General features: G+C 41.0%; 1 protein-coding gene across 8 annotated transcripts in view; it reads left to right on the top strand.

The window, feature by feature from the left end:
* Window positions 1–23,941, top strand: part of ZNF536 (zinc finger protein 536) — a 352,862-nt gene extending 328,921 nt beyond the window's left edge. For all 8 annotated transcript variants that reach the window (XM_054169947.1, XM_009908951.2, XM_054169943.1 and 5 more), the window contains one exon: window positions 22,910–23,941. In XM_054169947.1, the coding sequence (XP_054025922.1) occupies window positions 22,910–23,145 (236 nt within the window). In that variant the 3' untranslated portion in view covers window positions 23,146–23,941. The remainder of the gene's footprint in view (window positions 1–22,909) is intronic.
* Window positions 23,942–24,358: the final 417 nt, after the last annotated feature.

Below are 24,358 nucleotides of genomic sequence, written 5' to 3'. Positions count from 1 at the left end.
GGTGCTGGTTGCCTGGGCGAAGACACCAAGTCCCACCTAGCTACAACCACCTTTCAGGTAGTTGTAGATAAGGTCTCCTCTGAGCCTCCTTTTCTCCAGGCTAAACAATCCCAGCTCTCTCAGCTTCTTCTCATAGGGCTTGTGCTTGCATAGCGTAAAATCTGGCTGCTTGGAAAGTTTGCAGCTAGCCCAGTAGTTGCTAGAAAATGGATGAACACCTAGGAAGACAGTGATTCACATCACTCTGTGTCAACTTGCTATTCTATAAAGTGGGCCCAGTTGCACATAAATGACTTAAAGAACAAAACCCATGCTTAATGAGTGCTTCGGTGCTGAGAACCTCTGGGAGAGACTTTCTACTGGAGAATATACTTGAAGAACTTGCAATGTGTTTGTTATGGGATTAACACAAACAGTGGAGGTCTCACCAGAGCTGCTGCTGGTGTTACTGTCTGTGCAGCTAATGCTAGTGCAATCACCATTTCCAAGTCTAGTATTGGCCTTACAGAAATATGTAAGTTTTAAAAGGTTCAGAGAAGAGCTATGAAAATACTGAAGGGATAGAAAGCATGATCTGAGGGAAAAGATCTCAGGGTTCATTGTTAGTTTGTCCACAGCATTCTATTTAACAAGCAGTTAGAGCACAAACTTTATACTGAAGAGCTGTTTGACAGAAAGAGTTCTGCCTGCTACATAATCAGCCACTTGCACACAGTAGTGAGGATTGCAGCAGATTCTTCTTAGGTTACAGTTCATGAAGACAGGATATTTATGTGAAAGTTATTGCCTAGTTCAGCCACAGCTCTTAGGTGCAAAACATGGATTTGTTCCGGGAAGCCCACTAGACTACATGAGTTGGGAGGTCAGGAGTAGTGATCTCAGTGGTGCCTTCTGGCTTTATAATCCAGGAATTGAGTCAATTAGTGATGTGATTTACCTCCCCTCCCCCCACTATTTCATTCCAGCCTTACCTTTCCCCTAGTTTGTCTCTTTTCTGTACACTTGTCTTACAGCAAAGTTCTTCCTTTGCAGGATGAAAGAATAGCTCCATATTTAATTTAAGAGGAATTTTTGACTGATGTTACTGAGACTGAGATTTGCTCTCACATCAGTTGTAAGAAGGCAAAAAAGTTTTGATGCCACAGATCTGAGGCAAAATCTGATCTCATTTTCACCTCTGTGTGCTGCAGGCCAGGCTGCCAGGGAAGCTGCCCTGCTGTCCACATGAGCTGTCCTGTGTGCCCTTCGCTGCTGCAGCCCATCCCCAGTGTATAGAAAGCCTGTCTAGATGAAGTTTTCCTTCTGAAATCTAGTGTAGGAGACTCATGCCAACACTTAAGTATTATTTTTGCTTGCAGAAAAGGGACATGATGTATAACTTTTATTGTTAAATATCTCAATTTTTAAATTGACTGCCTTCTAAAGTCAGGTGATAGCCAGGAGTTGCTGTGGGGCCAGCTCCAAAACTGAGGTTGTTAGAGGCCCTGGTAAGCAGCTCTTTCTTTGCACTACGTCTGCTGGAGGCATGAGGGATGGAGTGAGGAGCAAAAATGTGCCTGGAACCCAAAGTTGTGAGGATAACCTGGGACTCAGGCCATGGCCCAGGGACTGGGAAGGCTGCAAAGTCAAAACTATATGGCTGTGATTCTTTTGCCCCTGTTCATCATCATGTAGAATGACTTAAGTTCGACAAGTTTTTCCCTGGAAACAGCTAGGTTGCTGCACAAGGGTTAGAAATTCAGTACAGTGGCTCTTTGGCGTTGTGCAAAGCCTTGCTATCAGCGGTGCCACCTAAAAATAAGCCCCTTAGAGCCGCGCAATATGTCTTGCAACAGATCTCTGTCATTTCGGCAGGTTTTTCACCTGGAACCTGCACTACTACCCATCCCTCCGCCTTCTCGGTGCCAACACCGTGCTTGATAGCAGCTGCAGTTGTGACCTTCGCGGGTTTGGGTCTTTATTTTTGTATGCATGGCTACGGGAGGGTCCGGGTATAAGGATAAGGGTTAGCCCCATCCTCTTCCCGGGCAGCGTGGCACCTGGAGCCGCAGCCCTGGTGGGTGACCGGGACTTCATCTGTTCCCGTCGCGGGGTCGCGCTCCCGCAGCCCTGCTGCGCCGCCCGGCGCCGCTCTGCGCTGCCCTGCGCCGTGCGCCGACTCGGCCTCGCGGTGTCGCTGCAGACCGCCCTCGGCCCAGCGCCCTTCGTGCCTCGCACCGCCCCCCGGCCGCCGCTGCAGGGTCTCCTGGCGGGCATCCCCGCAACAGCGAAGCAGCGGAGAGGTAGATGACGGTTTTTTTTGTCTTGGCCCAAAAGGCGGGCGGACACGCCATAAACCGCCCGGCATCTGCATCTTAATGAAGCGTTGGCTAGACCCCGAGTGGAGTGCCCGGCTGCCTTATTTCTGAGTTCGTCGCTTGCTGTGTAGTTCTCCTGATAGCTTGGCTGTGCTTTTGCACACCGCCTAACCCTAATCATACCTCCCCCCTCCCCGCTTCTTTTTCTTCTCATTTTGAAGATAATTGCTGGTTAATTTTGTACAAAATTATTAATGCAGTTTCCCAGTAGTTAAAAACTATAGGGATGCCAAAAAGGTAAACTTCAGTTTGTTTTGCTGCCGCATGTGAAATGGTAGCTGTTCCATTGCCCTCGTGGTCCAACTGCTAGCAGAATAGCCCTTAGCATCTTAATTATTTGTTGATAACAGAACCTTAATATGATGTTAATAAGTATGTCTTTTGCTGTAAAACTAATCAAACTCTTTTCTGGAGAGTTTTCAAAGTTTAAAGCTCCAGTCTTGCAGTGCTTAATCAAACAAAATTCTAATAGTCCTGCTTGCTAGAATTGTATTCAAGCAAGAACAATTTTTTATCTGAAGACCTTTTCTTTTTTCTTTTCCTTTTTTGTCTTTTTAATTAGTTTCCCTTCTAATTCATAAATATACATAGTTTATGCTGCAAGTTGTAAGGAAAACAGAAGTGATTTGGCAGATTATATATTTATTTGGATTCAATAGAAATAAGGGAAAATATTTTTTTAATGTAATTCACACATGAAGGCAAGGGCAGAAAAAACAATGTTCATAATTGTGTACTTCATTTACCCAAAGACTATGATTGTATGTGCAAATTAAACTATTGCATGCACATGCTAAATTAGGTCTTTCTGAGTGCAACTACTTAATTTGAGTGTACAGATTAAGTTAGGCCAATTAATCACTATGATAGTCCAATTTTACACAATTGTGAATACACTGGTGGCAGTAGAGTTGTTTTGCCACAAATGCTGGAACATGGGTCCAACTTGTGCACAAGTGAAGCTCTTGCAAAAAATCATGGACAAAATGCATTTTACGTGTCCATTATCATCACTTCTGAGGATATGGTGTTTATGGAAACCAGTTCTAACTATACAATATTTGATCAATTGCTTTTAAGATCCCTTCATTAGAACCATGCTTCTCACACACATCTGGAGCTTTTGTTTGGGCTAATTAGAGAGATGATCATGGATTCAACCTGTCTTGAAGTGGGCAGATTAAGGACATTTGTTCATAATTAGAATTTCTAAATGGAAATCTGGGAAATGCTTCTTGGAATATTTATAGTCTTGCACCAGCAAGACTTCTTGTGCACACGCTGCCTGTGAGATAAGTATTGCCTTTCTTATGAAAGTATGGTTTGTTCCAAGTCTTCCTTTCAAGTCTGTACTAGTATGTGTATTCTCTGTGCAAAAGTAAGGATGCAAGCCATCAAAATTAAAAAGCAGCTCCATAAAAGGTACTGTGCTTCACATAGTATACTTTCATTTCGTTGTGGACATGCTGCTTGTGAACTAAACAGTGCCCCTTGTAGCCCTGATACATCCCCTTATGTCCTTATATAACCTCACCTTCCCTTGGCATCGAGGCTGACAACTGGAACCACTCTCGCTTCCCAGTTCCCATTATGGTCAGGCAGTCCAATGCACACACAGGGCTTTAAGATAGCCATTCCTGATGCAAGTATTTGCAAGTGTATTTAAGCTTTCTGTCACTATCTTCCCCCCCCCCCCCCGTCTATTGTTTTGTTTAATGTATGTAATCAAAATCTAGAACTCCTCCACTCTCTGATGAACTTTAATGCTCTTATTACTACAGGCCACTTGGCAAACAGGATCTGGTGTCACTGGGGAACATTTTGCTTCACCACAGACCACATGACTCCTTTTGTGTGGCTTTTTTGCTGATATACTTGCTATACTGACAGTCCTGGAGCTAGGAAACATATATGGGAAGGCTTTACATGGAGTCGGATGAAGCCTGGTGTGTTGGGATTTCAGCTGCCTCAAACGTTAGCGGCACTCAGTTTGCCTACCTGGTTCCTCATGCTCACTTGTGCATGCAGAAGTTGGTGCTATAGACAGCTGTTTGCTGGTTTATTCCTGTCCCTGGTAAGCAGGTTGTGTGGCAGACAGGCCTGTAAAACCACTACTATGATGGGCTGGACTGCTGCCACCCCAAAATGTGCAGCATGGCGCATTTGCTGTGTGTCTGTGCCCCGGCTCAGTGGGGAGCAGGGCTTTGTGAGCAACCCACCATGCCCACCTCTGCCTGTGCAGTCCACTTTGCTGTGCAGCTCTGCCTAGCAGATAGCTTATGGGCTGCCTTTCAGGTTGCTAAGCCAAGGAGCCTGCTCCTTTGGGTAAAGCTGCAAGAAGAAAAAGGCAGAGCACGTGTAACCTGTATAGTGCATGTGATTTTTTTATTATTGTTTTTTTTAAGCAGAGCTGGTTTTGACCTGATTTATTTTTTTTGTTCCCTTTCACATGGGTGGGAAATATGATGCTGCATTGTAGGACTTTGTGTCTCTAAGACAACCAGGTAGGGAAGGGGACAGGAAAGCAAAGTTATGGTTAAAGTGTGGAGAAGAAGTATTTCTTCCAAAAAAATACTTTCTTTTTTTTTTTTTTTTTTTGTATGTCAACATTTAAATGTGAATTGTTCTGATCAAATATTTACTGCTGTTGGGAGCTGTGTAGAACATTAATCTTAATTTGTTTTTCTTTTTCTCAAAAGCAATGATTCCAACATAGCTAGGAGATCTGTGTCTTTAAAAATAAATAATGTAGCAGAACGGCATATTCTTTGGTATAGAAATACTAGCCTGTGGCATCTTCTGCAACTACAAAGCAGTCTCGAGTGAACTTTCTTTCCTTTTTATTAATAATTCCCTAAATCAATGAAGAATTTTTAAAAGTTCCCTTTCACTTTGCTCCTGAACTCCTCACAGCTCTGGCTCTTGCTCACGCTGGCTCGTTCCCCGCCGTGTATTACACATTTGGATAAATCTGTGCGTGTGATTTCAGGAGCATAGGCTGCAGCCACTAATTCAAATACAAAGCGAGCTTTCTCCTTTTTTGGTTAGCCCAGGGTTTTGATTTTTTTTTTTCCTGAAGGTGGCAGTGAAAGAAAAAAAATAACTCCCTTTGAAGATTTAGGAATTTTATTACAAAACAGATGGACAAGTACTGTATTTTACCCATTTCCCCTTGTGCCCATGAGCGCTGACAATGAAAACTACAGCTCCTATAAAGTGCTGATCAAATTGTGAAAAGGTGGCCTTTCCCAGCAGCCTGGCACACTCTAGCATTACCCCAGCTTATAAATAAACGAATGGGCTGAGCCACTTCGGCTTTTTTTTTTCCTTAGTCCTTACCAAGATAATTGAGGATCATAATGGTGGGAAAGGACTGCAGTCATCATTCGCTGCCTGTCAGGTATCAGTACTCATCTTCATGTCATCCGTCACCATTGAACCACTCTGTCATCTTTCCCCAGCCTTCAGCGCCGCTCCTTCTCATCGTGTTCATTATCTCCGGCTCCGACCAAGCCCCCTCCCCCAGCCCTTGTAAATGCATCTTTGTGCTACTCTCAGTCTTCTGATTATGAATCGATGATCATGTGGTGTAAGAGAGATAGATGGCTTTTAGTTCCATCTTGTCTTCTCTAATTGTAAAATATTAGTTACATTAGACTGTGTCTTTTGATTAATGGAACTTATTTGGAGTGGCCTCTCCCAGCCCTCCCCCTTCCAAAGTCCTCCACTGACTTTTGAGAATTGAGTGATTTCACTTAAAGCAGACAAATAGGCCCTTCAGCAAGGAGATAGCTAAGCTCTAATATTGTGGGCAAAGCAAGCTCACAGAGCCGGAGTTGTGTGTGTGTGTGTGGTTTTTTTTTTCAAAGGAAGGCTTCAAATCTGGCCAGACAAATACAGACCATTTATTAACGTACGTACAGCCGTGCTATTTTGCAAATCCAGCAATTCTTATGAAGCTACAAAACAGACATAAGGCTGAATGCCTTCTGAATTAAATTAATCTTAGGAATTAAGAGCATCCTCGCTTTCACTTTGGATGAAACAGGTCAGTCCAGAACTTTGATGTATTAATGCTAGCATGAAGTGTTATCTTAATACTCTCTTTTATACTTACAGGACATATCATCAGCCAAATGTCTCTTCCTTGTACATCTGACACTGTGAGACATTCGTCCTTTAATACAGAATTTATCTTATTTGTCACTATTTACCTAAACATGGTCTGTTGATAAAGTCCTTGCTGTACAAATGGAAAGGCAGTTGACTAAATCCCTTATTATAAATAATCACTGTCTATCTTTCAGTGTAAATTCAAGGACATGTTCACTTTCAAGCTATCAGTTCAATTAGAAAAGGTCTATTCACTGTCGATGTCTATATCTCATGGAAATAGGAAAGCACAGTTAATAAACAAATCAAAGTATTTTAAAAAATAGCACAGTGGATTATGAATTCTGGAGCCTGTGCTGATGGTGACACTGTCAGGACACATGCTATAGAAAAATATATGCAAACAGTTTTATCTAAATATTTTATGCTACCTTCAGGATTTAAATCTGACCTTTCTGCCACCCTCCTCATTCCCCCCCCTCCAAATCTTTGACATTATTTCAGCAGATATTGCCTATGATATACCTTCCAAAAAATAGATTTGCGAATGCATAAAGTGCTAGTTAAGCCTTACCCAATTTATTTCTTTCTTGTGAGGAATAGGAAATCTGGTTTGGGCTTGTGAATGATTGCATGGAGAATAACAGCTGATTATTTCACAATTCTAGGCTATCTAGAAAGGACAGAATATTCTAGAAGAATGACACCTGCCACAGAGCCAAGAAGCAGCAGTGGGGACTCAGGGTCCTATGACTGTCCTCACTTTTCCTGATCGTACTGTGAGGGCTAGGGAAGTTTCCTATTTCTGAGAGGCTCTCCCTGTGGTAGCCATGTGATAACAGAAAAAAACCTCTCGCCTTTCTTTGTATAAGAAAGTATCTCCCTAGCCTTTAATGTTATGGAAGAGGCTTGAAAGCAGGAATCCAGAAAGCTGGAAAAAGACCAAAAATAAACCCAGAATATGTGTGTGTGTGTGTATCTTGAGATATTAATCGTATCACATAGAATGGATGTAGCCTGGGTCTTGAGACTCTGACTGGGAGGGCTCTGTATGCAAGGTCAGCCCTGCTTTCCTCCATCTACCTGCAGCTTCAGTCCTGTGTTTTTCTGAGATCAGAATTTGGCTCCTGATGAGTATTTCCACACTGTATTTACCACCCTAGAAGGAGTGATTATATTTAATGGCAGAATTTCAGTTGACTTCTCAATATGTATTGAGTTGACCTTTAAGTTAAACCACAGATTAATTTTTTTTAGTTGTCTCTTTAAGTACCTTTATAGACCTTTCTGTTCTGATTAGTGTAACGGTAGATAGAGGAGAGTTACCTGGGTCAGATTATTTGTTGAAATCAGAGGGATTGCATGGCTTCTCTGGAAGGCAAATATTTTGGCCCCCTCTAACCATTGTATACATTAGTTTTGTTGCAAAATGATTTTGGTTTATACACAGAGGCACCCAAGTGGGTATCTGTTTGCTTGAAAGCTGAGAGCCTGCCATCGATTTCATATAAGTAAACCTTCTCTCTGGAAGACGATGGAAGTCAATGAAGCTTACATGAGATTGAGTGGCTTTCCCATAGGCAGCAGGGCTTGGAGTCAGGCTTCAATGTGCTAGGTACTGATGGCATGAGCATTTCCCTCTTTGTTACCTTACATGCTGTCTTTGGCTTAAGTTCTGCAGAGAGGTATGGGGACCACTTGTACTCTAAATCATCAAAAAATACCCTGACACCCTAAATGGCCACTGCCAATGGAAGTGTCAACACCTTGGACCTCTACAGTTTATCCAGAATCCTCAGTAGTGCCTGATTCACTGTCTACTGACTGCCACAAAGGTTAATGGAAGCGGATTTTGGTTTGGTTTCTTTTAACATCTAATGGATTTGCTGCATATTCCTCTTGTGCCTTTTGCTGGCTGAAAACATTTGTGTTTAGGGACATGGGTAAGAGCTAAAAGCACCCCACAACTCTTGAGTGTTGGTGATTGGTCTGCGTGCAACATGTACAGCAACTAGCCAGGTCTGGGTGACCTGCTGGGATGCTACAATTGCCCCCTACCAGTTAGTGGCCAGTCACCTCTCACCAGCCAAGGGCGTTCCAGCTGCCATTTGTGTGGCATTTGGCCAGGGCAGAGCTGTGCCTGCATCTCTGCAGGTGATGGCCTGGTGGCCCCTTGCACACCCAGCATCACTGGGTCCCTCTGTCCCTCTCTCACCAAGAGTGAATAGCACATAAAAATAAACACAACAACAAATACAAAAGGAGCATGGATTCAAAGTGAAACAATGTAATGTGCCAGCTTTTAGCCTCAGGCAAATTTTCATGTCTCTTTTATGAATCTTTGTAAGTAAGAGTTAGACTACAAGGCCCCTGCTTGGAGACAACTTACGCTCATGCATTGTGTAAGCACGTGGGCATTCCCACACAAGTCTGTGGGATGACTTACAGGCTTTATAGCATACATAACCTTCAGCAGCTTGCTGAATCAGGGCCTAAATACTGAAATATTCTTTAATAGTGCTGGCTCCACAATGAAACTCTAGAAGGCACATTTACCTCTCAGTGTCTCTCCATAAGACTCATCGATGATAATGGAGTTACATTAGGCACGTCTAAAGTTAATTATACAGTTACCTCCCTCTTGGCCCCTGTTTGTCAAAGAGAATATGATAAAAAAAATCCTCTGTCTTCTAACATCTATTTTTATTTGAATTTTGATCTGCCATCTAGACAAAAGAGTAAAGGGCACACTAAGGAGACCATAGGTAGGTGAGTCTGGATATTTGCTAGCTGAGAGCCAGTGTGGGAAATGTTGTATTTAGAAAACCCACAGAAAAAAAATAAAAATCTATGGGAAACAGAGCAAAAGAAATATTTAGGGCAGGTTGTTAATAAATGGTAGCAAAGCTCTTCCTTCTTGAAATTAAATGGGTGGCTTTTAAGGATGCAGGTATATTTTGGAATACGTGTTTAGAAGCATCAATTGGAAGAAAGAAATGCTGGTGTTCACAAAAATCTGTAAGTTAGGATGCAGAGATGAGATTGAACAAAACACTAGATATGCATTCACTGTGTATTTAAACAACAACAAACAAAGTAATCCTTTTGTTTGTCTGGCTGGTTGTTTTAACATGATCTCATAGTTAAATGTGATTAATCAAAATCCTGTATCCAAAAAGCAGGTCTTTGAATGTCTTGGGTTTGGTATATGTGCATGTTGCTGAGAGATGCCAAGTTTGTCTAGGGATCCAGTGGCTTTGACATACTCCAGTTTACAATACCTGGAGTGTGCTCAGTTGCTAATGTGTTTTGCATGCAAAATCACTGTGCTTCAGCATGACAGCTAAGAAAAATGTCATTTTGTTTTTAATTAGGGCAGGATATGATCTGGACAAGGAAAAAAAACCCCAAAACAATATCTGATTCTTTGTTAGAGATTTGTTCCACAAGAGTCCAGTCAGAAACCCTCTAGTACTTAATAAAGTCAAATTCCTCACTGAGTGTTCCCATGAGCAACCATGGAAGCCAGTGGGAGTTGTGCATGAGTTCCGAGGGCAGCATTTTGCCCTTAGGACTGAATTTCCCAACTGACTATTCTTTTAGACTGTCTTTTGATTAACAATCTGTTTGCAGCAGGCTAGGGCCAGGGAGGCAGCATATACCCCACTGTTCAAATCTGTGGCAAAATATTCTATGGAGAGCTACTTAATAAAAATCAACTTGCTCCAATAGTCATTGAGAAATACCTCAACTGTTAGCAATCAATCGAGTGCTGAGTTGGGGGCGAGAGGGGGGGGTGGGGGGGTGGAAATACAAAAGGACATCAAAGAGGTTCTCATTCTCAGTCTATTGCTCTATTTAAGGGTCCTATAATTCGGTGAGGTTGTGTGCTAAATAATTTGTAAGCCTTCAGAACATCCAGGTTATTGTTTGTGGACAGATGGTGCATCACATTTTATTGCTTATTCCTTCTGTGGTTTCTCATATGCAGGACTGATGTGCACTCTGAAGTCTTTGTTTCCTTGCTAAAATCTCTAATCTAAAACAGGCAATCAAGCACACAGACAGTGCTTCAGAAAGCATAATCATAGTTTTAAAGGGAAAAAAAAACCCACATTTCGGCTGCAGTTAGGAAGCAGATGTGTTCCCTGAAAATGCAAAAGGTTATCAGAAGTATTAAAATAGGAAAATAGATACAGAATTTGGGAGTGTTGGGGAGAGCATGTATTTTATTTCCATACTGCAGGGTAGGTGTGCCTTTTCTTAGGCTACCTGCTATGTATCTGGCTCTCTGTGGAGCTGGTGTAGTGAAAGCCTTTGGAGACTGGCTTTTGCTTCCACCTTTCCCCCTGAGATTGGCAGTCTTTGTCTTTTACAGGCAAGGAGCAGCCGTGTTGTGATCCTGGAACCGCTGCTGCCCCGAAGAGTTAAATCATGTTGATATACAGGAAGGAAATGGAATAGACTAACTCTACTCTTTTCTTCCTACGGATTTTTCTTTTTATTCTGAAGATAGAATTACTGTTTGTAAGCATCTGAAAGTCATTAGTGGCTCTGCAGTCTGTCAGGTGCCGACGCAAAAAACTGCTGAAACTGAACGGGTTCCTGTGCGGAGTGCTGGGAATTTGTCATGTGCTGATGAGCAGTTATAATAATATATGAGCAAATCACAAGCATTCTGCAAATTAATCAAATTTTTTTTCCCCTTCTCCCTTGTCTCTGGGAGAGTGGCTCTGCCGGCAGACGTAGGTGAAGCAGTTTTACTCACAGATGGTAGCTCTGGCATCAGATGGAATTTATATAACAGTAATTCTGATTTCCTGCCAAAGTAGCACTGAAAACACCAGGGAGATTGTACAAGACAAGTCATGTGGTTTTGCTGAGGTTGTTGTGGGAAGTTTAAGGGGGGAAATCTCAAATTTTCCTCTTTGCATTTATTGTTTTAGCCTGAAGGGCCAGAAATTGTACACCATTCTGCCATAGGCGAAATCCAGCACATCTTTTTTTATGAATTGTGCTGAAAGAGTGCTTCCCAGCTGTTGAAACTGCTGGCGGGGAGGGAGCCACATGACTCCTCATCCTTTCCCTTTCCATACAAGGATTAAAGGAGGGAGGGTTCAAAAGGTTGCTGCACTACATGTCGGAGTGAGGCAGGGTCTCCCTTCCCAGGAAGCGATGCCATGTTCACTTAGGTTATACTCTCTCTGGCATAACAAAATGGGGGGGTGGGGGGGAGAGGGAGCTTCAGTAAACACATCAGCCTTTCAGGAGCTTTAGTAAACACATCAGCAAAGGCTCTTCCTCCTCATTAAAATGGGGATTTTTTTTGAATGAGGTTACTAGAGTAGATTAAGGTTATTAGTTGCATCTCTGCTGACATTTCCAGTTTGATCAGTAAAAAGCAGAAATGTGTGCGTGTGTGTGGGTTCACCCATTAAAGGTAAGTGCTCGGTGCACTTGTTATGCAGCTGAAACCTGTACCAGTTTGATGGCAGGTCCAATCCTGACCTCTTTCAGAGCATCACAGACCTGTTCTAACCGTGGGCTTGTAGCAAAGATGTGAGAACAGAATCTAGCCCTCTGGCTTTTCAGATTGTGCTTTTAGAAACAAAAGCAGTCTTCCCCAGGAAAATATTACGGTGTTTTTATAATAGCAGTGTATTGAGTAATGCATGGGGCATGGCAAGACTGCTGTGACACTAAAAGAAAAAAATAGAGGCAAGCAGAACGAGAGAACTTTCAGGGGCTGTTTTTAATAAAGAGGTGAATTCTTTCTGCAGTAGGAAAAATGATAAAAAGATGGCGTATCAGCTACATTATGCAACAAAGTAATGCTGCTGTGTTTTTATAATGTAAGGCACTGCCCATTTGTTTTGGTTTACGTGACTGCAGTGAAATAAGTGGATTAGACTGAAACTTTAGCATGCTTCATTGCAGCTGGTTGCAGACATCTGTCATTCCTCAGCCATACATTCTGGATCATGCCAAGAAGAAAAAGCAAAGTCTGACACCTTTCATTTTAGAGAGCCTTTTATAGAAAAGAAAAGGAGAAGGGGAGAAAGCATTTCCTTTGTGACTTAATAAAAAAAGACACTTTTTCTGCAACAGCACCAACAGTACTTGCCAGGGGGAGAGGTCCTGCAAAGTTAATGCTGAATTTGATCTTTGCAGACTTTTAATTTTTACTGTTTAACCTCCTGATTTGTTGAATGGGCTGTGATAAAAATGTGTCTCTTTTTTAATTTATTTTTTTTTTTACAGCAACATTAGCTATATGCATGTCTATGTAGGAAATGTGTTTGGCAAGAGCTGGGTTGTTGTGTGAGCCCGTCCCAGGATGTACTGGTGGTGATTCAGTGCAGTGATGGCATGTAATGCTGCAGCGTTGCTGAGAATGGGTTGCTCTGTGACCTACGCTCACAAAATCCCAGAAAGAGCTAATAGTAATGTTATAGCAGAATTATTAGTGGGGTTGTGAGCTACTCATGGGCAATTTGAAATATTACCTATTAGTGAGCTCCTGAAGGGTGGTTGTAGCCAGGAGGGGGTTGGTCTCTTCTCCCAGGCAACCAGCACCAGAACAAGAGGACACAGCCTCAAGCTGCACCGGGAGAAGTTTAGGCTTGAGGTGAGGAGAAAGTTCTTCACTGAGAGAGTTGTTTGCCATTGGAGTGGGCTGCCTGGGGAGGTGGTGGAGTCACCATCCTTGGAGGTCTTCAAGAGGAGATTGGTGCCATGGTTTAGTCAGGTCTGTGGTGACAGGTTGGACTTGATGACCTTTGAGGTCTCTTCCAACCTTGGTGATTCTGTGATTTATTTACTTACAGTGTTTTCTTTTTCCTCAGTCTCTTTACTAACATGCTGCTCTAGACAGAGAATCACGAGGTACATGATGAGTTGTATTGTGACAAAATGCCATCTAAATTACCCCAATTATGTAACAAAGCAACAACTAAAAGTAAAGAAGAGCATGCTTAGCCTAAGTGACATCATACATAGAGAAAACAATTCTAGCTTAGAGTCCCACTTCGGCAAATGTTATAGCATGTGGTTAATTCCATCCCTTCCCACTTACATGATTTGTGGACCAAGGGACTGAAGGGAAGTGTCCTGATCCTTACATGGCTGTATGTAGAGGGATAGGTTGTCACGTGGTGCAGCCTGCATGGCTGTCATGTTCAACAGCAGTGGAAGATATGACACCTTGAAAAGTGGACAGGAAAAGTTTAGAAAGCTGAGTATGGGATTTTTAAAATTTCATCCCACCCAATAAAATAAATAAGCTCAAGATAGTTGCCTAGAGTGAAAGAGAAAATGCTGCTGTATTTCTGAATTGCTAGGCAGAATAAAAGATACTTGGTAGCAAAATATCATCACTGGCAAGGCCTTTCCTATTAGCACCTCTGAATTATGCAATCTCTCCACTAAAATCCCAGTGCCACCAGTACAGCATTTATTCTGGGAAATTGTAGGTACATTAAATTCAAATAGAGCTTCATTCCAGAAGTGCTAAATGCTCCCTGAAATAATAAATGTTTACTAAGACAATTAAAAAATATGACAGAACATTAGACAGAAAACTTGTGAATGACCTAGTAGGAAAACTGAGGTATTTTGCTCAGGGGGGTTAGAATGGGAATATAATATTATTGATGTGATTAAAGCAAGTAAAGGAGTGAATAGACATAACAATTAATTGAAATATGTAAGTAAAGACAAAGGTGGGAATCGCTATATGTAGTTTTGATAATCAGAAAAACTTGGGATTAGTTACTGTTAAAGAAAAGCCTGCCACTTACCTTCAAAATAGATTTCTTTAACTGCAATCTACTTGCATACCCAAAGCATAAGAGAAAGAGAAGGGCTGTCAAAGGGCTATAACCCACTTTCTCCCTGTCTTGGGCACCTCTTGCTTCTCGTACAGAGGGGCCCAGGCTGCAGAGATGAATGGCTGCTCTGGCTTTGCCTGCGGGCTTTGGGAAAGCAAGAATTGGTACCAGAGTGGGAGGCACGGCTCGAGATGAACATTTATATTTTTAACCAAATTAGTGTGAGCTTAGAATTACAAAGATTATGAATGAAGGATTTATGAATTGCTGTATACCATTGCCATTAGGTGGCCTGCTCTTTACAACAGGTACCTAGTGCCCTTGGTAAGAAGTCTGTCGTCTACTTATGTGTATAAAGCAAAGTAAATAAATATGAAAAATTAAATGTAATTACATTTCCAAAATCATGGAACTATGATAGTCTGGCATTTCAAGCTCAATCAATGACAGCATTCCCACTAACCTCATTTGGAGCCCGCTGAGGCACTGGGCTCGTAACTCATGTTGTCATGTCAGAACCCAAACTGGTGTGCTGTCGTGCATGGGGCACTGCGCCACGGTGGTCTGAAATATGCAGGTCTTTAGAAAGCAGAGTCTTCAGCTGTTCTTCAGAACAGGTTCACATAATGTTTAATATTTGTTTAGGAAGACCTTTTCAGCTATTCCGCTGACGCTTTCCTTTTTTTGTATTTCTATTCTAAATCAGAAGTTCCTGTGTGAAAAGCTTGCTCTTCTGAAAAAGAAACAAATTCTGTGCAGGGCGTCTGGAGCTGAGTAATCCTGTTACTTTACCAGCTCTGCAAGAAATAAGAGATGTTTGTTTTCCCAGGAACTGCAGGTCTCTGCTATAGCAGCAGTGACCTCACTAGCCATTTGCCTGTATTTAGTGTATTGCACAGGGCTAGCAAGTTCCTTGGTCCAAGCTCTGTGCTCCATATAACACAGATAACAAGAAGAAAATTAGTGATAGTTCCCATTAATTTCTGGCTGATTTGTTTAGTAAGTTAAAAACATACATATGAAGGACAGAGGTAGAGTTTTCTTCTTGTTTCTCTTTATCCTGAAGGCCCCAGTGGCTGTTTGCCCCTATGTCTATTGGCCTACCTTTGGCTGCAATTTACATAGCAAGATTGGTTTGTTGGTGGGGCTTACTTTTGTTATTTGTTTGTTTAATTATTTTGCTTTTAAAGGAAAATTTAGTGTGGGTTAATTGGTAATTGTAAATTTTTGAGATAGGAATTGAACTATTACTTTAAGTGCAGTCTTTGTTTTAGGGGAAATGTGTGAAATGACTTAATCTTTTAATAGTATGTGTTAAAGACAAAGTGTAGCATCAACCTTTGCTTTTTCCTGTCACTGTTAAGCACTTTAGTGTATTAATCAGCAATTTGAAATACCTATTCAGAAACACCAAGCACTGCATAATATACTAAATCAAGAGCAGACTCCACCTTTGATTACATTTCAGAAAAGCTGTGTAGGTATTTGAAGGTTTAATTTGATCCAATGAATGGATATGTGTTTGTTGGGGTTTTTTTCAGTCAAAATCTGTGAAGCATATTAGTTACAAATTAGGTCTTTTCATTCTCCAACTCTTCTGCAGCCAATGATGGTTCAGTCCTTTGCTGTTCTCCTGCTGCAGGTACTTGTAGACTGAATGTCTCAGAAAGGCACCGGGACCAGGGTGCCACGTGGAAGTTTTGGATTGGTGCTATACACCATCCCTAGAGAGGATTCCTCCCAGATCACTAACCTGCAACAGCAGACTTCATAGATAGATAAATACTACTAGTTTTAGGGCAATTTCCCCAAATGTCCTTAATACATTTGCTTAGGATCAGGATGGTGGCTGTGTTTTGCCGTGAGCTGGGTCTTTACTCCAAATTTACCCTTCCCTAATTAAGATCTTTCCTGTAACCCTCAGCAAGAGGAAGGCTCTTCCAGTTGGCAGTCCCTGTGTTCAGACCTGAGCTGTCCCTGGAAGTGTCTATTCCCCTCTGTTAGTGCAGGGGAGGAGTGCAGAGGAGGATTTAGTTAACGAGTCTAGTGCTCCTTATTATGAACAATTCCTCTGATTACTCTTAGGACTATTTTCAGGATTGAGCCTTAGCTTTGATAGGTGAAAATATTCCCAGGCTTTCCTAAAATCCAGATACTTATGCTTTTTTCTGTCTTTTCTTGTTTTTTATATGTACTTCTACAGTAAATCATGTAAAAAACCTCAGAGAGGGCTTTTCATTTTTATGGCTTTTCCTGGTCAACATGAAATAGAGACTTTAAAAAATTTAATTTCCCTTTTTTCTTTTCTTTTTTTTTTTTTTCTTTTAATCCAATCAACACATAATCTTCACAGAATATTGTAATTTTCCCAGATGACCATCTTGGTTGGTCCTGGACCTATGTGTAAATAAACATATACTGCTCAATTGTTTTACAAAAACTTTTATTACATATATGAACCCGATTGGATGTACTTTAATCTGTCTGGCATTTGGGGAGTTTCATAAAATGCATATTTTGAGACCAATAAAGTGGAATGGCTCAATCAGAGACATTATTGCCTATTGGACAAATAGATTTATTCAGCATTTTCCCATCCATACTGTTATGGTCCAGATCAGAATGGCTGCTTTAGAGCCATTCTACTCTCCTGGGTCACACGTGCAGTACTTGCAGTGTTTGCTGTGAATAGTAAATGTATTTATGAAAATTTATACATTAAAGGAAATCTCAGTAGCCAAGATTTAAATGAAAATAGTTCTCCCTTTGCAAGTGCTTGTTATTGTGCTGTAAGAGCATTACTTTAAAAGGGTAGTGTTCACCAAGATGTTTGGGACCTGGAGACTCTGGTCTGAGAAAGCCATGTGTTCAGCCCACTGCCAGAGAACTGGAGATGCACAGAAAGACTTTCTTCCTACATGGAAGGTGCATGGCCATTGTTACTGCGAGGCAACACATCCTTCATCTAGATAAAGATGATTGCAACTCAAATACAAGCTTGTGCAGGAAAAAAAAAGATTTAGAGCAGCTCTTCCTGCGGAGGTTGAGGCTCGCTGAAGGTTTGAATGTGGCTTGCTGACTTTGCACTCCAGCAGATGTGTGATTACATGGATCGTTCCACCAGCAGCGTTGTGGGACTGAGCATCTCAGTGGAGGAGGCAGCGGCCATGCATCCTGAGCCACTGCAGCTGGTCCTGCAGGAGTTGTGGCCAGAGGTGATTCTGGCCATTTGGGATTGCCATGGCAGCCCAGGAGGTGAAGTCCAGGTCTTCAGTGTCCAGTATCTCAGCTAAAGAGATTTGCCTCCAAGAAATTAAAACCTTTGAGGCTTTTCAAATCTTTCATCGTGAGGGAATAATTTATTTGTTTTAGAGAGGTAATTGCTATTATTTCCGATGTTCACCGAGAGGACGTTCTTAAACCAGGCAAAAAAAATCTGAAATGAGTTTGCTGTGTTGCATTGCAGTAAGTGCTATAGCTGTTGGCTATCTAAGGAAAAAACATTCTGTCAGATAATCATGGCCATTTTTGAATTTTAAGGGGACAAATGTCATATCTAAGAAACACATTTTATTGGGGACTTAATTATAATTTATAGTACATTGCACAGCATTTCTTTTCTGTTCATCAATTCGCTGCTCTTCTGCCTTTCCCCTAAATTTATGCATTAAAAATTGTGTGTCTGTGTGTCCATACGCCTGTATCTGTGTGTATATATGCACACATATGCAATATAATAAAAAGTGGTGTAGTGGGGACAACAGACGGCTTGCGTGTGATGTATTATTGGCATTTTTCTTTCAAATTACCATTTTCTTACTGCTTTGGGAGAAAGCCATGATTTTGCTGTGATTAGTACACTTTTAACAATCTGGAATAAATTCTCGATCTTATTCATGTGACTAGTCCAATGCCCATTTTTGCATTTTAGTGCAAACCCCTACATATGTGCCTGCAATACCACAAAAATAAGATGTTTCTTTGTGGCAATTTTTATAGAATTTGGATGCAGATCAAATATTTTTTAGAAGTGGAGAATTAATGCAGCTTGACCATGTAAATGATTCTTTTTTTAATGAAGAAGGCTTTCGAATTCATCACTCTTTCTCTCTGTCTTGCTTGCTTGTGTATTCCTTTGTGCTAATCTTAAATAATGGATCCATATCAAAGTTAATAAATTAGTAACTATTAACAGTGTATGGATTACGGTAAGTAACCCAATGACACTTTGTTGACATTGACTTTTAAAAGAGTTCCAATAATACAGTTTGAGTTTTAAAGTCAAGAGAAAGCTAAACATGCTCTTCAAGTATTTGAATCCTCAACAGTTCACGGGCAATGGCTGTGCTCAAATCCAAGGGCCCTGCTTAAAGCATGTTTTTCTTCAAATGGTCCTAAACCCCAGACTTTGGGATCCATGTCTTTTTCAAACCCTGTGTTTTCTGACTTGGTTCAGCTGATGCACCATGTTGGGCTGCATCAGTTATGCCATGTTACGAAACCTAACACGATGTGACTGATGCAGGCTGACATGATGTGTCACAAAGCCACATATCAGATCACAAACTTGAAAGAAAAGAAAACAGAGTGTTGTTTTTTTTTCCTCAAAGCCTAAATTAATGAAGCAGCATATATTTTTAAAAAGGTGGACTAGTTTCAGACATTGAGGGATTTTTCCAAATGTGGGTCCCACAGAAAAGTTCTCAGTTCTGACCAGAGAGTACCTCCTGTCCATACGCATTTGTTTTGTCCAGGGTGCAGTCAAAACTAGAGAAGATGATGAGGCTAGGTTATTGCAACCATTACTGGGTCTGATCCTGGGAGGTCTAAATCACTTTCAGAGGGCTGACTTCAGCACTCACCCTTCCTGGGGACTTCTAAAAATATTGAGTCCAACTACCATTGCTGTCATTTTAGCTATTCCTTATTATTTTCTACTGATCCATTTCATAGTCCCACAACTTCCGTCCAGAGGATTACAAAGTTTCTTCACACATTCATTCACCGATGTCATAGAACATTTCTCCACAACAGAATTATTTCATCTGCAAACTTGCCCTCTCTTGCACTCTCTCTCCACTTTTTAATCAGAGAAAGATGCACCATAGTTTGCCTTCCTTGTTGGCCCACCTTTACTCTAATTCTTCTTACTCCAAGTGCAAAGCATTGTACATTATCTCCTGTGCTATCAGTGAGATTTTTAATCTTTTAAAAATTTGGCTTTCATATTATTTTATTGGAAGATTTACAGGGAGTGAAATATATATGAACTATAGCTTGCTAAGAAAGAACCTACCAACCACTGCTAGATATAACATTATAAATTTATTACCAATTTATCTGGGAAGGGTTATTTCAAGAGCCTGCTGTCCACAACAAGTTTTTGAGCTAAAATTAATGGATAGGATGCCTAAGAGAAATGGGCATTTTCCTTCACCCCTTAGTTACAAGCAAATTGCAGATATTGTTATCTTTGCAAGTGAGAATAATCTCTAGTTTTTGTACTACTTCTGCTGTAAACAACGTACCGCTTGCTTTCCTATGACCCTCACTCTGTATACATATTTATATATTATTCATACAGGATTAAAAATGAATGTGCTCTTTACCACAGTTGTACTGCATAGTGACAATACAAATTAACTTATTGTGTACTTACTTTTCACAAGGCAGTGATGTGAAATTTTGATGGCCTGAAAAAGTAAGTTGTGGGGGAGGCAATGCAGAACTGAATCCTTGTAGGTATGCTTCATATTGTCTGATTTATTAAAGTGCATTGAATTAAAACGTTACATTCTCTGTATGGGATTGCACGAGTTTGAACTTGGTGTGACGGCGGAAGAATGAGTTTGCTTTTAGCCTGGCACATGAGGTGATTAGCTCCCACTTGTGCTTTGTGGATTCCTTGTTTAGATTTGTTCTTTGTAGGAAGGAATTAGGATGACCATTTACTGATAGCTGCTTCTGGGCAAAGTGCTGCTTGGTGAGATCTCACACCACTGGCTGGTGGTACTAATTCTGGCAAAAACTGTCTAGTGTACTTGCATGTTACATGATACTAGAGAGATGTAGAATGGCTGAGGGTCACATTGTACCTGCTTGCTCCTGGAGTCCCATTGCTCTGTCTGTGGTCCCTTCATGATGCAGTGTGAGGAAGTATCAGGGGCATCATATTATTTAAGGTACATCCAGTCACTGGCAATTGCAGCACAAAAGAAGGACCAAATAAACAGGATATCTTTCTGCCTTTTCCAGCATACCAATAAAGCTAGAGTAAGTAAGGTTAGAGAGTAATTTGTTCTATTTGTCACAATTTAGCAGGATACCTTCTGTCCTTAGCAAGGGAACCAGTTGTCAGATGGTCAAATGAAATACTGGCAATACTGGAAGGTGGTTATCCCCACTTTGGCCAAAACATTTTAGCACTTCCCCAAGCAGAGTACACAACAGGCCCCTTGACTCTGTCTGGTCAGAGGTATTACCCTGGAGGGAGAAACAGGAGATGGAAAGGAGAGTCCAGAATGCAGCTGTGGATTCTGATGACTTTATCTGACTCTGACAAATGATGAGGGAGATGTAGTGGTTTTCTTAGATTTTTTTTTTTTTTCAGATAATTCTAGATTTTCTGAAACAGTGAAAATCAGACTTTTGCTGCATCTTCTTCATACCCTAACAGTTCCAAAAGGGCTACCAGTTTTCAAAACCGTTGCATTCAGAATTTTGTTAGAATATTTGTGCTTCTGTATTGATTTTAGAACTGACTCTAAGAGGCACCAGGGACACCTTCAATCTCTTTGTTGACTGATTCCTCATATCTTCCAGCTGAAATTTTTCTATAACAGTTCAATACAATTTCTGTAACATTAGCTATGCAGGTTTGTTCCATTGCTATTGCTATGAAATTTTCCACTGAAATTTGACTTTGTAATGATTAGCAGCTTACAGATTTAATATCTTTTCCCTTATGAAGTTGTTGAAGAAAATGTCTTTTTTACTAACCCACACTCCAACCCAAGTTTTATGCATGAACATGCATGTTGGGGGTCTTGTGTGTGAGTATGTGTAGTCTTCAACTTGTAAAAACAAAGGGGAGAGGAGAGCTTTCTATCCTTGAGAAAGGAAACATACCTGTAGTTCTGGGGTACGGGGCTTAAGCAACTTTGGAGTAGACGTAGCACTTTCTTTTTCTGTGGGTACCAAGCAGTATGTTTTAGGGGAAGTAATTGAGCAACCCAGGGCAGTAATACTGGTTCAGGTGAATTCATGCTAGAGACCCTCATGCCAGTGTGTCAGCAGCAGTTTGAAGTTTAAAGTAGCAATTGTCCAGGCTCCCATCTCTGCTGGGAGGAATACTGTGGCATTCCCACTCCCATATGGGTAGCACTGGACCAGTGCACAAAAAGCACCTGTTAGCTTATCTGCTAAATTCCCACCTCAAGTCCCAGCCCTTTCCCACACAGTGGGAAGCATAGTACTCCTCCTCTGCTACACCGGTGTCTGGTTTATGCCTGCTAGGTAGTACCACGACAACGGAAAATGTGCTCTTCAAATGTGGAGATAGGGTATTGTTTTTCACTTATCCTGGCTTTATGTAGATGGTCTGGCACATTTATTTATTCATTTATTTGAGCAAATTAAAGCAAGCTAAGCACATTTGACCTCAGATGGTCCTGGTTTAAGTTAATTTGAGAAACAAAGCTCATAAAGTTCCAGTAAAACACATCAACAACTTCCCAGCATAGGTTGAAATGTGATTGCTGAAACATAAGCTCCAAAACCAGATACAGCATGAAGATTCAAAGTCACAATAATCTGAAAAACACGGAAGAGTATATTGATAGCCTTACTAGGAAGTGATATCTTTCATTCATGCCTTCATTTTGCAGTCAGTTGCTGTTTCTCCCACTAGAACCGAGTCTATCAGATTTTGTGCATTAACATTCCTTTTCTAATCTAGCTTGAACATTTTATTTTAAAGCTGGTGATAACCTCAGGCCCTGGTCCAGCAAACACTTATGTGCTTGCGTATCTTTACTCACAGGAGTAATCTCACTGGAGTAAATGTTTGCAGGTTTGAGTACTTGGTTATCTCAATCCATTATTTCTTTCCATTAAAAAGTAATCTGTGCGATTAAAATAAAACATACAATTCTTTACTCAGAAATCCACCCAAAGACAAAGTGTGTTTATTAGACTAAGGGTCTGCACATTGTCATCCTTGAATTGCACTTCAATAAAAAAAGATAATTAAGCAGGGTAGAAGAAGACAGTCTCACACACGATTGCACTTTATTTACAAGAGTTTAGTTTGGCTTGCAGGCTGATGAATTTACATCTGGGTCTGAGGAGGGAGACGCAATATCTTCACTTCTGGGGAAAATCAGAAACAGAGAATTTTTAAGAGGCCGTTTCTTTAACGAGGCATCATGCAAGTAGCACAGATCTCTTACTCTTGCTGAAGACACACAGCAGTATCCTCCACCCAGCAGGAGGGATTTCTGCTTGGGGGGGCTCCGGCACATTCAGTTTTGTCAGGCTGTGCAACAGGCAGGTTTGCAGGCACCACGTACGTGGAATAAAAAACTAACCAGCCTCTCGTCTGTCACGCAGGTCACAGGCCTTTCCAGTGCAGATACTGCCCGTACAGTGCCTCTCAGAAGGGAAATCTGAAGACCCATGTTCTCTGTGTCCATCGCATGCCTTTTGACAACAGCCAGTATCCCGACCGCAGGTTCAAGCGCTCCAGAGTTGACTCCGAAGCTTCTGGGAATTTGGAGGAACCTGCAGCTGTCAAACTGGGGAGCTCGGCAGAGCTAACGGAGGAGGGCAGCAAGGCCCAGGAGTGATTCAGCTCGGCGGAGCCGTCTCCGTACTGCAGTAGCCTTTTATACTGGGTTTTGAGATGTGTTTGGGTGAGGATCAGCTAACTGCCTTCCAAATGAAGGAATGGTGTGCAGATTCCCAGAAGGGTACAGGATGCTGAAAACGTTCAGATATATGTATATGTACACATACGAACACACACACATCTATAAATATTTACACACACACAGAGGTTCAGTCATACACACACTGCATATATATCTACATGCACACACACACACACACACATACACACAAAATACACACATTCCATATGTGTGTGTGTGTGTGTGTTTAAATATATATATTACACATGCAAAATAAATTTCCAGCCCTTGAAAATGGCTGCTAAACAGTTACCTGGCAACAAGTACTTCCAAACAATGTAGGTGGGATAATAAAGTGATTTAGAAATGTTAGGAGGTTGTTAGATATTTTTTAAAAGCAGGGCAATTTCAAACTTTAAAGTGGTCTTTGTCCCAAAATAATACTCTGAACAGAAAAAATGATACCGTCTAAACGATTTAGTGTTGCCTTGAAGATTGAGGGGCTGTATTTTCATTGTTGAAAACACCTTTATAATATGACACCAGCTGCTGTCATTTGCCTAGCATAGTAATGAGATGTGTTGGTAGACTGCCATGGTGCCAGTCTGACTGGAGCTGTCATTGCAGAGAAAATCAATTCAAGTGGTGTTGCAACTGCAGTACAGGAGAAACCTTAGACGGCCCATAAACTAGGGTCAGTGCTGACCTATATTAAAAAGTATTGTGGTATTACATTTGCTTTTCTTTTTTCTTCTTTTTTTTTTTTTAATATACAGCCAAATGAATCAGTGGGTAGGAAAAAAAGTAAATCTGCAACCCCATGTGTGATTGCAGATTTGAAATGTAATTCCCTTTTTTTTTGTAATAATCTTGCAGTATTGAGGGAAAGGCTTTTATTCTTTTGGTTTGTTTTTTTTTTTTCCTTTTCCCTTGATGGAAAAAGTAAGTCGTTATAAAAGTAGAAGTACAATATATAGAAGTATTGTTTAGTGACACTAGTCAGCCTTATCTGTAGAAGGTTTTGGTGAGAAACAGAATTTTATGACATAGAAGGTTGGTAGGGTTTTTTTCTTTTTTTTTCTTTTTTTCTTGTTGCTTTAAAAAAAATATATATCCTTTAAATTCTTTTTGGGGTTTTTTTGTGGTTTTG

The sequence above is a fragment of the Dryobates pubescens genome, chromosome 19, assembly GCF_014839835.1.
Source record: "Dryobates pubescens isolate bDryPub1 chromosome 19, bDryPub1.pri, whole genome shotgun sequence".
NCBI classification, from domain to species: Eukaryota; Metazoa; Chordata; class Aves; order Piciformes; family Picidae; genus Dryobates; species Dryobates pubescens.
The sequence above is the reverse complement of the archived record's forward strand: the minus strand, read 5'-3'. Positions and strand labels throughout refer to the sequence as shown.